This window comes from Schistocerca cancellata, chromosome 4 (assembly GCF_023864275.1).
Source record: "Schistocerca cancellata isolate TAMUIC-IGC-003103 chromosome 4, iqSchCanc2.1, whole genome shotgun sequence".
NCBI lineage: Eukaryota > Metazoa > Arthropoda > Insecta > Orthoptera > Acrididae > Schistocerca > Schistocerca cancellata.
In genome coordinates, this window is record NC_064629.1 from 600,499,603 (window position 1) to 600,515,177 (window position 15,575).

Below are 15,575 nucleotides of genomic sequence, written 5' to 3' on the forward strand. Positions count from 1 at the left end.
CTTTCATCAGCTATACGCTGCCAAAGTTGTTGTTCTCTGTATTGGTAGGAGCTGGGAAAGGCTTCAATTAGTAGGGTCTTTAATGTGTCAGTCACTTCATTTTGAATGTTCTACAGAGTCTCAAACTTACACCCTTTTAAGATACATTTTCCATTTTGGGAAAAGAAAAAAGTCACAAGGACTCAGATCAGGTGAATTAGGAAGGGGAGGGGGGGGCAGAGGGCTGTGGCACAACAAATGGAAGTAGCTGTTGGCATGTGGCATTGTCTTGAAGCAGCATACTCTTGTCTGTGATGTCCAATCTCACTCAGTTCACCCTTTTCCTGAGCTTTTCAAGGACATCCTTGTAAAACATGTGGTTGAGAGTTTGTCCTGGAGGAACAAATTTTTTATGTATGATACCCTACAGTCAAAAAAGCAAATCAGCATTATTTTGATCTTTGTTTCATTCATTCGAGCTTTTTTCACTTGAGGAGATGTTTCAGTGTGCCACTCCTCACTTTGCTGCTTTGTGTCAGGATTGTACCAAAAAAATCCAGGATTCATTACTCGTGATCACACAACTAAACCATTCATGGTCATTGGCAGTCCTCTCAAGAAGACCAAGAAACACATTTCTATGAGTGTCCTTCTGCTGAATTGTCAGGTTTTTCATCAACATTTTGGCTCCAACCTTTAGCATGCGTAAATCTTCGATCAAAATTTGATGATGGTGGAAATGTATAAGTTTAACAAGTCATCCATCATCCTTAGTAATAAACATTGAGCCAGCCGTGGTGTGAAGATGTTTAGTTGCCCCAGGTGATCTACTTGGACATGAGTTCATCTTACAATGTTATTGGCATTTTTCTAGCTCTAAAGTAGTTCAGTGCTGCAGATGACTTCAGCTGAGTGTGAGCTACATGATTATTTGCACCCCCTAAGCCTGATGAAAATAGGCCTGAAAATGCAGTGCATAATAAAACAACATCATCAAATGGCTTAACTGCTGATACAATGTTGATGTCATCTGCTATTTTACAACAAAGATCAGAAAAGCACCAATCCCAAAAATGTTTTCTGACTTGATGGTACAACTAAGAAATTATCAGACAGATTTTCTGCACAACACTGTTACTGTGCATTTACCACAGAAATATATGTGGTGCTTGCTGTGGGGTTGTAAACCTTATGATGTCAGCTGAAGAGACAGAGAACTAATTTGAACATAGGTTTTCTCATTTATAACAGAAACTGGTGAGCCAGCATGAACAAGAAATGTTATTAATTGGTTCTAGATCATTAGTGGGAGAGAACACTTTTGTGGCTGCTCCATGAAAATGTTCAACTGTGGCTGTAACATGCTTATGCTGTTGCAGCAGTGTTGGTGTGTCACCATGCCACCTTTGTGAATGTCTACCACATGCCATTTGTTTACATCAATGTGCACAGCACATTTTTCTGTATGGGCACTGAGTGCACATATGTCTAGCAAAACACTCTGGACGCTGCATAACGGTGTTGTTATAGCAAGGCTAGATGGCAGACGGACTATGTGAAGACTGAGTCAAACACATGCTGCTGCATATTTGTTGTTTAGGCTTTGTCTGTAAATGGATATGAGAGTTTGAATTCTGAGTCAGATGACAAAGATGAACCTGATGAGTTCTTATTAAACTTACTGTGACATGAATGGGAATGCCATTGTATGGAATCTACCTCACTTTCAAAAAAATGTTTGCTGTGCTGTACTGGATATTTCAAGCAGTTTTACAGAAAGTGTACTGTTTTCCTCAAAACAGCACTGTTCTGCATCTGATATTTCCAAAGTTTTTGCTGTCATTAACATGTCTCTGAAAGTAGGAGTTATGAATTTCAGTGCCTGTGCACAAACTTCTTTATGTCTGCATAAGTAATTAATACATCACACACTAATGGTTCAATAAAGACTTGTTTACAATTTTGATTTTCACTCAAAAATTTGCACTAATGAGTCAGCCCTTTGAAATCAACTGCCCATGCATTCTTGTGACAACAAAAAACTATGCTGCTAAAATGTGTTTGCTGCTCATAATGCTTAGAGAACAAACTATTGGTTTTAGACAAACGTAAACACTTAGGTTCATCAAGAGGATGTAACTTGTGCAGAGGACACATTATTGGGGGTTTAGTAGATAGCAGAAAAGCAATTTGTTTAGCAACATTGGCTACACTACTCCCCTGGACTGGGACTGCATACATCTATAGTATGAGTAGCAGTCTTTGTCTTTGGATGAAATGGTGTGTATGGATGTGATGAATTCTTCTCTGGCTCGATGAGATGCTTTAGTGTAAGCAGTTGCTGCTGTTCTTGTTCTATAATTTGCTTTTGTTGGTCATCTTTTCATGCCTGGTATTGAATTTGCAGTTGTAGCTGTTGCAGCCACAGTTTTCTGAATTACAGATCCATGATCACTGAACTTGGTCTGTTCTCCTTACATGCAAACTAAGTTCGAATTCTCGTGGCCAATATTACACTTGCTGTGGTACAACACACTCTTTATTATGCAGCAAACATGGGTACACTATAAACTCTTTGTAGCCTAGTTCACAGGTAAAGTCTGTGCCATGTCACCATAAATTATAGAACACTCCAAGAGCATAATCCAGATCATCCAGAGTCAAGTGAATCCATGTAGCACAGCAACCCAAAATATAGTCTAGTTGACTCCTAGTATGCAGCTAGGTCACAAAAGTATGATGTAAACAAGCTACAAATTTTAATACAGTACAATTCAAAGAGTCTTGCTGCTGCGCTGTTTATGCCATGCAATCTACAGAGCTGTATATATTAATTAGACCATTCATTCATACCTCATGTTCCTTAATCTCATCATGAAGGAGAGCCTTCAGACATGCGGAATGAGTAAAGATGTACACTGAACAGCCAAAGAAATTGGTACACCTGCCTAATATCATTTACAGCCCCCACAAACATTCAGAAGTGCCGTATCACAACATGGCATGGACTTGACTAATGTGTAAAGTAGGGCTGGAGGGAATTGACACCATGAATCCTGCAGGGCTCTTGATAAATCCTTAAGAGTATGAAGGGGTGGAGATCTCTTCTGAACAGCATGTTGCAAGGCATCCCAGATATGCTCAATAATGTTCATATCTGGGGAGTTTGGTGGCCAGTGGAAGTGTTTAAACTTGTAAGAGTGTTCCTGGAGCCACTAAGTAGCAATTCTGGATGTGTGGGGTGTTGCATTGTCCTGCTGGAATTGCCCAAGTCCCTCAGAACGCTTAATGGACGTGAACGGATGCAGGTGATGAGAAAGGATGCTTACGTATGTGTCACCTGTTAGAATCATATCTATACATATCAGAAGTCGCATATCACTCAAACTGCACACACTCCACACCATTACAGAGCCTCCACCAGTTTGAACAGTCACCTGCTGATATACAGGGTCCATGAGGTTGTCTCCATATCAGTACACATGCATCCTCTCAATACAATTTGAAACATAATTCCAGTCTTCAGCAGTCAAACATCAGAGTTGACAGGCCCTAGTGAGACATAAAACTTTGTGTCATGCAGTCATCAAGGGAACACAAGTGGGCCTTCGGCTCCGTAAGCCAATATCAGTTATGTTTCATTGAAGGGTTCAAGTGCTGAACTTGCTGATGACCCAGCACTGAAATCTGTAGCAATTCGTGGAGGGGTTGCACTTCTGTCATACTGAACAATTCTCTTCAGTCGTCGTTATCCCTGTTCTTGCAGGATATTTTTCTGGTCGCAGCCATGTCGGAGATTTGATGTTTTACTTGGTTCCTGATATTCATGGTACACTCGTGAAATGGTCATATGGGAAAATCCCCACTTCATCACTACCTCAGAGATGCTGGGTCTAGTTGCTTGCCACTGACTATAATTCCATGTTCAAACTCACTTAAATCTTGATAACCTGCCATTGCCATTGTAGAGCGGACTCACGTACGGCAGGAAAGCGCTCTCGGCCAAAATTGCATGACTTCTGGGAAAATACAAGATCAAAACCATTCTCCGACCACCACCGAAGATGAGGGAGCTCCTAGGTTCTGCCAAAGACGCGCTGAACCTTAACACACCAGGAGTATACAGTATACCATGCGAATGCGGAAAGCAATACATTGGGCAAACACAGCGCTGCATATCTAAACGCTGCAAAGAACATATCAGATGTGTGCGACTAGGCCACACAGAAAAATCAGCCATAGCGGAACACAGCATCAATGAAGAACACACCTTCAACTTCGAAAACACGAAGGTACTGTGCCGAGCATCTGGCTTTTGGGAAAGCGTGATCAAAGAATCCATAGAAATAAGGATTCACGAGACTCTGGTCAACAGAGACGAGGGATACCAACTCAGCGCAGCATGGAACCCGGCGATAGCGGCAATCCGTCGGGAGCACGCCCGTCAATGTCCTCCGCCGCAGACGCAAACAGAATGCTTACACCGAGAACCGAACGCGGCCGCCGGGGGCGACCACCATCCCCACCACCGCGCGCACGCCGTTGGTCCACCACAGCCACCCGAGGTCTAGTGGAGGGGGGTGACCGCGCATATAAATAGCCCGCTCTCCGCGAATCTCGACACTTCGCCAGAAGATGAGTAGTATGACACTTCCCGAAACGTCGCGAGATATCATCGCTACCACCCGGCTGGAGACCCGAGAAACTTTCGTCAATAGTTTACGCCGGGAAAGCCTACAGTCACATATACGCACAAATATGTTTCTAGATAATGTTGGAAGATCGCAGAGGCAAATCAGAAATGATACTTTGAATCTTTTCTACCAACAGAAGGGCTCGTGATCTCCAGGGATGTAAACTAGTTTTCCAGCATTTGGGTTTTACCATGTGCCTCCTCTTAATTAATTGAATAAGAATGTACTTCATAAGGTAACAGACATAGCATATACTTAAAAAGGTATATTATTGCCATTTGTAATCTGGAAATATTAATTTTGTTGTTTTTATATACGACTGCAGCAGTGTCAAGAGTTCATTACCTTTTAAAAGTATATGCTTGTTCTGTACATGAATTAGTAATGCAAGTATTTTGACGCAACAAAATTAGAGAGGAATTAGTAATGTTAGAACAGTTTCCTTTGTGTGTTTATGGGATTTTGACTGTTAAAGAACGTTGAAAACAAGTGTCTCACATAAGGTTTTCCTTCATTGACTTCTAAGGAGAAACTGAATTACATGTCACATGTTGTAAAATTAGCATACATCTGTACTAACAGTAAAACATATAAGAACTTGTAAACCAATTGTTTTTATGAGTGGTTCACTTTTTCCCAGATAAAAAATTTCACCAACATCTACTAATGCCACAACTTTTCTGTTTTTCAGATAGGGTCATTTATGTGGCCTACAGTATGAAGCTCACGTCCTGAAGAACTTTTTTTTGTGAAGAGTTCTGTCTTTTACGAATATGAGTTGTTACAAGAGAAGAAAGAACATAAAATTTTCTACTATAACACTAAAGCACAAACTATGTCTGTGGAATGCCATTGTAGATTCAGAGTCCAGGAAGACAGTAATGATTATGTATGTGTGTGTGTGTGTGTGTGTGTGTGTGTGTGTGTGTGTTTGTGTGTGTGTGTGTGTGAGTGTGTGTGTGTGTGTGTGTGTGTGTGTGTGTGTTTTGTAAGTGAGCATGAGCATTTGAGTGGAAGAAAAGAGAGAGAACTTCAATGTTCAGATCACAATTTAAAGAAAATATCATTTATTTATCCTGTTCTGTTAAAAGTGTATTTGAATATGTACATCGTGAAGATTTTATTGTACATACATAGAAGTTAAATATAATTATTGTACTTTTTCTTTTTGTCTTTAATTTACTTACTACCCATATCTTCCTTAAAATGAAATCTCATTGGTATTGTAGTAAAATTTACTGTTGGTTATTAATTTTCTTGTCAAGCTGATTACACACAGAATATAGGACCAGTTACATATGCAAATGGGCCTCCAGTGCCCACAGCAGAACTAACAACTCATGTACTGAGAGAAATTGCTCTTTCGAAAGAAATATAGTATTAATGCAAAAGTAGGCAAGATTTAAACTTTGTCTGTACAGGTATTCCATCAAAATACAAAGGATATGAAAAATAAAACTGGTAACCCATCCAAAAGATGTAGAAAAAGGGAGTCATCCTGATATACTATGTTCTTCTGGATATCAGATTACAAACAAAAGTCACATGTTATGGATTAAAAACTTTGTTACACTGCTCATTATTGTAGACCCAATATGAGAAAAGGTGGAGTTGCAGTTTTTGTTATAAATAATGTAGTACTAAATAAACCTACTCTATTCAACAACATTTTCAGGTGCATGGCATTGAAATAACAACATATGGTACACAGTTATTGTGGTGTCAATTGACAGGTAAACTGCTGTAAATTTGCATGGTTTTCTGAGACATGTTAACTCACTCTTCTCACATCTGTCAAAAAAGACTAATTCATTTATTCTTTCTGTGACTTTAATGTGAACTTCTTAGCAGATAATATAAACAGAATTGACCTTGAACACCTGGTGTGCCCTTAAAATTTAGTATCAACATTAAACTCTCCAACTAGCAGCTACTTATAGTACTTTGGTAGATAATGTAAGGATATTTATAATAATTAAACTGTCAAAAATTTTATAAATGGCCTCCATGAACATGACTGACAGTTCCTGACCATAAACCAAGTAAATGTACAGAGAGAAGTAAATTTTATTTGGAAAAACGTCAGGATTATAGACACACAAATTATCAATAACTTCAGTCATCAACTACAGCGTGGAGATTTATCTCATGTATATGATGCTGTTGACGTTAACTCCAATGTACGGTAATATGTTTACTAACGTGGTTTTAAGTCTACTTGAAATAATTTTTCTTAAGAATATGGCCAGTGAAAATCTATTTATATCAGGCTATAGACCTTAGATTACTACAAGCATGAAATTTTTCTGCAGAAAAAAATTGGGCACCTTATGCAGTAGCTAAGTGATAAGACGATCCACAATGAGATGAGCCATTAAAAAATGTACAGCACAGTTCCTAAAAAGACCATAGTTACAAGCACTGAAGCCCATATTCTTGAAGGCATAAATTCATAACTCAAACAAGAAAGTAACAACTGTCTAGAATTTCTTAAAGAAGGAAACAGGAAAGTGTAGTTTCATGAGAAAATATTCAAATAAAAATTGAGAATCATCTTTTATTAATCCAAAAACAGATGATGTTAAATTCAACAAATATTTTTAACAGAGACGGAGCAAACAGGATCACAAGGACCCATAAAACATGCCATGAATTTTCTACAAGCCGATATAGCTAATATAGTACAACATATCCAAGTAATAAGACACTGTACGGGAAAGTGAAAGAATCATTAAGTCTCCAAAAAGTAAAATTTCTACTGCAGTTGACAACATACCTATACCTAGTAAGTTATTAAAATACTGCTGCTGTCTTGCGTTAAGAAAAATGCTTTGGCAAATTTTTGATCCATCATTTAAACAAAGTTCCTGCGAGCCCTAAGTATGCAGTTCTGAACCACTGCATAAGAAAGTAGTTAAGGCAGCTACTGTTAACTATCACCCAATTTCAGTACTGATGGGGTGATGCACAATAAGAGTAGCGTCATTCCGCTGTTTCACACACTGCTGAGTGTACTCTTCTCTAGTGTGCAGGCGTAGATGGTTATATTGTTTGTGTAGTGTCCATTATGGCTGACGGAACTGTAAGGCACCAAGTGTTACAAAAGCAAAGAAGAGCTATAGTGTTCCTAGCGTACAACGTCTTCAAAAGAGAGGCTGAAGTAGACGACTCGCCACCTCGTGGGGAACAAGCTTTTAGTGTAAATAGCTGAAGGGTCGACAGAAGCGTCCGATCCCACGCGTCGGCTTTGACCCGTGACGTAAGGGTGTTGTCGTGTGTGACGTCATGACGGCGTGGAGTTTGGTTTGAGTGTGGCTGTCTCCAGTTCTGTTTTATCTTATTTTATTTACTTTTCTGATCTGTTTGTTCTATCTCGTGAGATTTTTTTTAAATTTAAAAACACTTATTACTTATTTTAATTATCTGTTTCCTCGAATTTCTGTTTTAGTTTATTATGTTTATCTTTCTGATCTGTTCGTTCTATCCCGTGAGATTTTTTTTTTAAAAAAAGACAAAAAACACTAATCAGCTACTGAAGCATCTTTATCTTCTATGGGTTGCAGCGGTTACGACCCCTGGAGAGGTGGGTGGGTATTCATGCATGGCTGTCTTCACTTACACGTTGTAGCTACGCAAGGCGTCTAAATTTGTTTATATTTTGTTTGCCCCCCACCCAAAACACCCCATTTCCCGCGCTTGACCCGTTAGTGTCATTAGGCTTCTTGTGGAAAGTGTGTGTGTTTGTTTTTGTTTCCGCCATATTTGTGACGTCATGGGTCAAAGCAGACGGGTGGGATCGGACGCTTCCGTATTTCCTAGCTGAAGGTAAATAAAATTGTAACAGCTAAATTGGCTTACAAATATTCCTGAATAATAGGTTTATCACGGGTGTATTGCAATGTGCTATAGCTGTGCTTAAATTATTTTATAATGATGCTAGCAAAATAATTACATAGCATGCCCAGAAAACCGAGATAAGAAAATGAAAAAAAAAAAAAAAATCTACAACGTACGCAAGCTAGTAGGGACGCAACCCGCAATGTTTATCCATTTTTAGTTCATCTCCAAATCACTAGAGGCGCTACTATTGGTCTGTGTTTCCCTCTTGTGACACAGGAGTTGCGCTTTTCTTTTCTTGTTGTTCTGTGGCTCTCCCCAACGTTGCTAACAGCCAGACGGGAACGGCTGAGGCGTGTAGCGTGGCACTGAGAACTGTGCAGCGTATCCGAAGCGAAGTGAATGCCTCAGTCAAAGCCAGAGGTCGGCATCTTTTAAATCGCCTGGGAAGCGATGCAGTCATACGAAGGCAGTAGGCACTTTGGACGATTTTTTTAAGAAGTTTTCACATCGAACAATATTTGACATGTATTCCAGAAGCGTATACCCAACTGCAGACAATTTAATTTCACGAATGAAAGAGAACTTGTATTTTAACGGCAGTGGTGGCTTTCGATATCATAAATGAACGATGGCAGAAAATTCCTGCCAGAGATAAGTGATATTGTGGCTGCAGGGACTATATTTTTAGTAAGAATGCTGGAGATTCGAGACAGTGGAACAGTTCGCATTCATTACATCGACGAAATGTATGTGAACCAGAACCACTGAAGGACAGTGTGCTGGAGGATGAGTGATGGGTTTGGTGGTCTTAAAGTTCCAGGTTACAGTAAATTCGGGGTCAGCAGACACAGAGTTTATTCCTAAGAGTAAACTAATGTTTAAGGCTTCAAAGTCGAAGATCTCTGAGGATTACCACAGTGAGGTAACGTACAGTGTGTTTAAACAATCGTTTACAAACAATTATTGCCATCTCTCCGCCCAAATTCAGTTATTGTGACGAACAATGTCAGTGTCCACTCAGTGCAACTCAACGAAGTCCCTACTAGCCATATCAGAGATTGCCCAGAAATTGCTTGGATATCTAGTAATAACATCCCTTACAATCTTTCACGAGCCAGAGCGGAACTGATGCTGCTTGTCAACGCAAATAAGCCAGCATACCAACGTATGAGATACACGAGATCGCTAAACAACATGATTAGATTGCCACTGTACCATTGTCATTACACTCCCATCAAGATGTTATGGGCACAGGTGAAAGCTTTCGTTGCAGAATAAAAAATAATTTTAAAACTACAAATGTTGAGAGTTTTATGAATGCACCGGTGGAAAGATTAGGGTTTTGGCACGGGTGGACTGTGTTAGGCATACAAAAAGATTACGGGCTGAGGACTACAAACAAGAAATTATTAGGGAATGTCTTATGGAGCCTTTTGAAATAAACCCCTGTGCGTCTGATTCATCGCAGACAGACAGCGAAAATGGTGATGTCGATTTATTGGCTTCAACCTGGAAGTACTAAATTCAACATTGTGGTATTGTACGGAGATCATGTTGTCACACTAAAGTTGGAATCGAGAATCAATACCACAGACATTAGCGAGGGCTTGCTGCAACCCATAACGATGTGTAGAAGGCACTCCTGAAGACTGCGCCTCGCCCCAGAGCATAGCAGCGCCTCCACGTTGTTAGTATAGTGTCGAGCTAGCAACATCTTTGCCCCAGTTAAGACCTCAGCTACACCAGTTAACATCATTGTCTAAGACCAAAACGATAATTAAAGTTTCTGATGGACCTGTTCATTTAAATTATGAACACTGAACCTCAAGAGAACAGTTTGTTAATTAGTGCGTCAAGTGATGCTTCGATAGTCCATGACAGTTGTAAATTATCCTGTCCTCCTCTGGCAAAAGGAGTGTGTCAAATTTAAGTAAATCTTTTTTTTTTTCATTTATGTAACAAAATTAACTGACATTTAATGTGTTCTAGTTTGATGAGCCTTCTCCCAGAGCAAACAAAGATCTTCTAGTCAGTTGAAAGTGCGCGTCTATTATATTTCAACATGTCAGCCTCGCTAGCTGAATGGTCAGCGCGGCCCAATGCTGTGCAAGAGGACCCGGGTTCGATTCCCAGCTGGGTCAGAGATTTTCTCCGCACAGGGACTGGGTGTATCATACCCCTCGACACGCAAGTCGCCGAAGTAGGTAGCGTCTCAAGACTTGCCGGCACAGTAGCTCAGCGTGTTCGGTCAGGAGGGCTACGTACCCTCTGTAATAAAAAAAAAAACTGTGTTAATTGATCATCAACGAACTTCATCAGATGTCTTACGACGTCCGCTCCGAGCAGATACAACGAACAAAAGTTAACAAAACGAGATTAAAAAAAAAAAAAAAAAAAAGTGGTGCCAACTTAATAGGCTTGCACCAGGCGACCGATCTACCCGACGGGAGGCCCTAGGCACACGACATTTCATTTTTCATATTTCAACATGTATGATCCGCTACAGGAAAAGGCACTAACCTAAACTGCACACTTTCAGGCAAAGCAGATAAAACGCCTGCTGCTAACTGTTAGACAATTGACATCCTTACTCAACAAACAAGCAGCACTGTTGCTCCGAAATTTCATCCATACAACAGCCTTGTCGCGAATGCTCACACTACAGAGCAAATTAGTGGCCCACTTTCTTGCCTGCAAAATAACATGTATGTAGTGCAATGCTTACTTTTTGTCCATCGTTGGTCCTGAAATTTATAGGGTCTGTGAGAAGTTATGTGCCAAAACTTTTCCTGAGAAAGTCACGTACGACTCCCTTGTGAAATTTCTAGATGAATATATCTTGACAATCAAATCCATGCCTCTCAGTTTAATTTTTTTCATCTAGAGCAGCAGGCTGCTGAGGTAGTCAAACAGTGGATAGCAGAACTCAGAGGACTCACCAGACATTGCAAGTTGAAATGTGGAATTAACTGTAGTGACATAATGTTATGTGATGCCATAACTGACAGTGTATCTGACGCACGCAATTCTAAATCTGTCTGATCCTGATTTAAGAACAATTCTGTCTGTTGTGAAATTACAAGCCATTGTAGACTCAACACAGTTTGATTTTGAGGTTCCTTGTATTTCAGTTGTTCATAGTGCACCAGACACTCCGTCTTATGTACGGAATAATGTTCAAGTATTTCAGACAAGAGCTCGTACAAACAGTACAAACAATAAGAACAGTAAAGGTAAATATTTCAAATCTCATAGCACACGGCATTTGTTACAAAACTCTGGGATAAAATTGTGTCCTCAGTGTTCTTCGAGGCTTGATTGGAAGGACTGTCCATGTCAGCTAGTTGCCTTCGGTGTGGACGTGAAGGTCAGATTCAAACTCTACGTTTACGTGGCAAGCAAGGCAAACGTGACAGCCGTCGTAGTGTTAGCACATGGCGGCTTCAGCAACGCTATCAACAAATGGACAAAGTACAGGCTGGGCCACTCACTCTACTGTGATCCAAACCAAGTTCTCCCGCATCATGAAGTTCTTCCGCTGCAATACGGAGGCATACAAACAAACTTTTTATTCGTCTTAAAGTACACTCCTGGAAATGGAAAAAAGAACACATTGACACCGGTGTGTCAGACCCACCATACTTGCTCCGGACACTGCGAGAGGGCTGTACAAGCAATGATCACACGCACGGCACAGAAGACACACCAGAACCGCGGTGTTGGCCGTCGAATGGCGCTAGCTGCGCAGCATTTGTGCACCGCCGCCGTCAGTGTCAGCCAGTTTGCCGTGGCATACGGAGCTCCATCGCAGTCTTTAACACTGGTAGCATGCCGCGACAGCGTGGACGTGAACCGTATGTGCAGTTGACGGACTTTGAGCGAGGGCGTATAGTGGGCATGCGGGAGGCCGGGTGGACGTACCGCCGAATTGCTCAACACGTGGGGCGTGAGGTCTCCACAGTACATCGATGTTGTCGCCAGTGGTCGGCGGAAGGTGCACGTGCCCGTCGACCTGGGACCGGACCGCAGCGACGCACGGATGCACGCCAAGACCGTAGGATCCTACGCAGTGCCGTAGGGGACCGCACCGCCACTTCCCAGCAAATTAGGGACACTGTTGCTCCTGGGGTATCGGCGAGGACCATTCGCAACCGTCTCCATGAAGCTGGGCTACGGTCCCGCACACCGTTAGGCCGTCTTCCGCTCACGCCCCAACATCGTGCAGCCCGCCTCCAGTGGTGTCGCGACAGGCGTGAATGGAGGGACGAATGGAGACGTGTCGTCTTCAGTGATGAGAGTCGCTTCTGCCTTGGTGCCAATGATGGTCGTATGCGTGTCTGGCGCCGTGCAGGTGAGCGCCACAATCAGGACTGCATACGACCGAGGCACACAGGGCCAACACCCGGCATCATGGTGTGGGGAGCGATCTCCTACACTGGCCGTACACCACTGGTGATCGTCGAGGGGACACTGAATAGTGCACGGTACATCCAAACCGTCATCGAACCCATCGTTCTACCATTCCTAGACCGGCAAGGGAACTTGCTGTTCCAACAGGACAATGCACGTCCGCATGTATCCCGTGCCACCCAACGTGCTCTAGAAGGTGTAAGTCAACTATCCTGGCCAGCAAGATCTCCGGATCTGTCCCCCATTGAGCATGTTTGGGACTGGATGAAGCGTCGTCTCACGCAGTCTGCACGACCAGCACGAACGCTGGTCCAACTGAGGCGCCAGGTGGAAATGGCATGGCAAGCCGTTCCACAGGACTACATCCAGCATCTCTACGATCGTCTCCATGGGAGAATAGCAGCCTGCATTGCTGCGAAAGGTGGATATACACTGTACTAGTGCCGACATTGTGCATGCTCTGTTGCCTGTGTCTATGTGCCTGTGGTTCTGTCAGTGTGATCATGTGATGTATCTGACCCCAGGAATGTGTTAATAAAGTTTCCCCTTCCTGGGACAATGAATTCACGGTGTTCTTATTTCAATTTCCAGGAGTGTAGAACATAAGACTAGTAAGTTGCAGTTGGACAATGGTGCTTCTGCTTCCCTGGTAAATAAAGACACTTGTGCAGGAAAAATAGTAGCCCACCGCTACTGCAGCCCACTTTTGTATTACCCGCATACAGTGGACATACATTCCAGTCCTTGTCGTGTATAGTTTGCCCATAACTATCCAGGGAGTGACAAAGTGTTTTCCTTTTCATGTACTCAATTCTCAAAGCAGTGCTAACATATTTGGATTATTTAATTTATTTAGTTTGTGCATTCAGAACAATGTGTTACAAATCAGTATTTCTGTGGCTCACATTAACGTTTCTGACTTGTGTAGGAACTATTTACAGTAGCAATAAGAAGGGTTAAAAACTTTGCAGCGCACATGACTCTGAATGGCAATATACAGCCACGATTTTTCGTTACGAAGTATTCTCCTTGCATTACGTAAGCAAGTTGATCAAGAACTGCAAAGATGGCAAGATAATGGAGTTAGCCAAGCCATTTCTCCAAACGAGTGGACATCACCCTTGGTCGCTCTGAAGAAGCCTTCATGTGGTTTACAATTGTGTGCTGACTTCAAGGCAAAAGTAAACCCACAAACTGTAGTGGATTTTTTACTTCTTCTGTGTCCAGAGGAAGTGATGAACACACTGGAATAGGGCAGATACTTTTCAAAGGTAGTTCTGTGAGAGGCATATGTACAGTTACCATTGAACGAACAGTTCAAGCAATACTCTGTAATAAACACTCACTTAGGTTTGTTCCAGTTTCAAAGATTACCATTTGGAAGTGCTTGAGCTCCTGAAATTTTTCAGCAGTTCATGGAACAGTTAACTGTGAAAGCTCCTTCTTGGACAAACGATTTAGATGATATTGTTGTCACAGGCCACACGCTTGCGGAACATTTAGTGAATTTAGACTGTTTGTTCCAAGTTGTTTCTGGTGCTGGCTTAAAGTGCAAAAACTACAAGTGCTCCTACTTCCAGAAGGAATTGAACTATTTATATCATGTAATAAATTCATCAGGTATGCATACAACTCCGTCGCACTTAGATTAGAGATCTGCCAGCACCTCATAAAATTACGGAGTCGCAGGGAAGCTTATCTATTATATCAAATTTATTCATAACGCTGGACAAACTGCTGCTCTGCTTAACTGGCTGGGCCGGAAAGATGTTGTTTTGGTGTGGTCCAAAGAATGCCAGAATGCGTTTCAGTAACTGAAAGAAGTATTGTTAAGTCATCAGTAATTTATTCCCTCTGACTCAGAGAAGCCTGTCATGTTAGCTGTGGATGGATCTCCCCTAAGATTGGTTCTTCTGGTGAACCTACTGCTTTCACCTTGAAGAACTCTTAACAAAGCGCAGTGTAATAGGTTTCTGGGAACAGAAGTGGACAAATTTCTGACATGGGCAAACCGCATTGATAAGATATACACTCCTGGAAATTGAAATAAGAACACCGTGAATTCATTGTCCCAGGAAGGGGAAACTTTATTGACACATTCCTGGGGTCAGATACATCACGTGATCACACTGACAGAACCACAGGCACATAGACACAGGCAACAGAGCATGCACAATGTCGGCACTAGTACAGTGTATATCCACCTTTCGCAGCAATGCAGGCTGCTATTCTCCCATGGAGACGATCGTAGAGATGCTGGATGTAGTCCTGTGGAACGGCTTGCCATGCCATTTCCACCTGGCGCCTCAGTTGGACCAGCGTTCGTGCTGGACGTGCAGACCGCGTGAGACGACGCTTCATCCAGTCCCAAACATGCTCAATGGGGGACAGATCCGGAGATCTTGCTGGCCAGGATAGTTGACTTACACCTTCTAGAGCACGTTGGGTGGCACGGGATACATGCGGACGTGCATTGTCCTTTTGGAACAGCAAGTTCCCTTGCCGGTCTAGGAATGGTAGAACGATGGGTTCGATGACGGTTTGGATGTACCGTGCACTATTCAGTGTCCCCTCGACGATCACCAGTGGTGTACGGCCAGTGTAGGAGATCGCTCCCCACACCATGATGCCGGGTGTTGGCCCTGTGTGCCT

At 42.1% G+C, this 15,575-nt stretch overlaps 1 protein-coding gene across 5 annotated transcripts in view; it reads left to right on the forward strand.

Annotated features, from left to right (window-relative positions):
• Window positions 1–5,836, forward strand: part of LOC126184543 (cAMP-regulated phosphoprotein 21) — a 1,287,166-nt gene extending 1,281,330 nt beyond the window's left edge. For all 5 annotated transcript variants that reach the window (XM_049926953.1, XM_049926952.1, XM_049926954.1 and 2 more), the window contains one exon: window positions 5,365–5,836. Coding sequence is in view for 4 of the 5 variants with exons in the window: in XM_049926952.1 (XP_049782909.1) it covers window positions 5,365–5,368 (4 nt within the window). In the remaining variant the exon portion in view is untranslated. The remainder of the gene's footprint in view (window positions 1–5,364) is intronic.
• The last annotated feature ends 9,739 nt before the right edge of the window (window positions 5,837–15,575 follow it).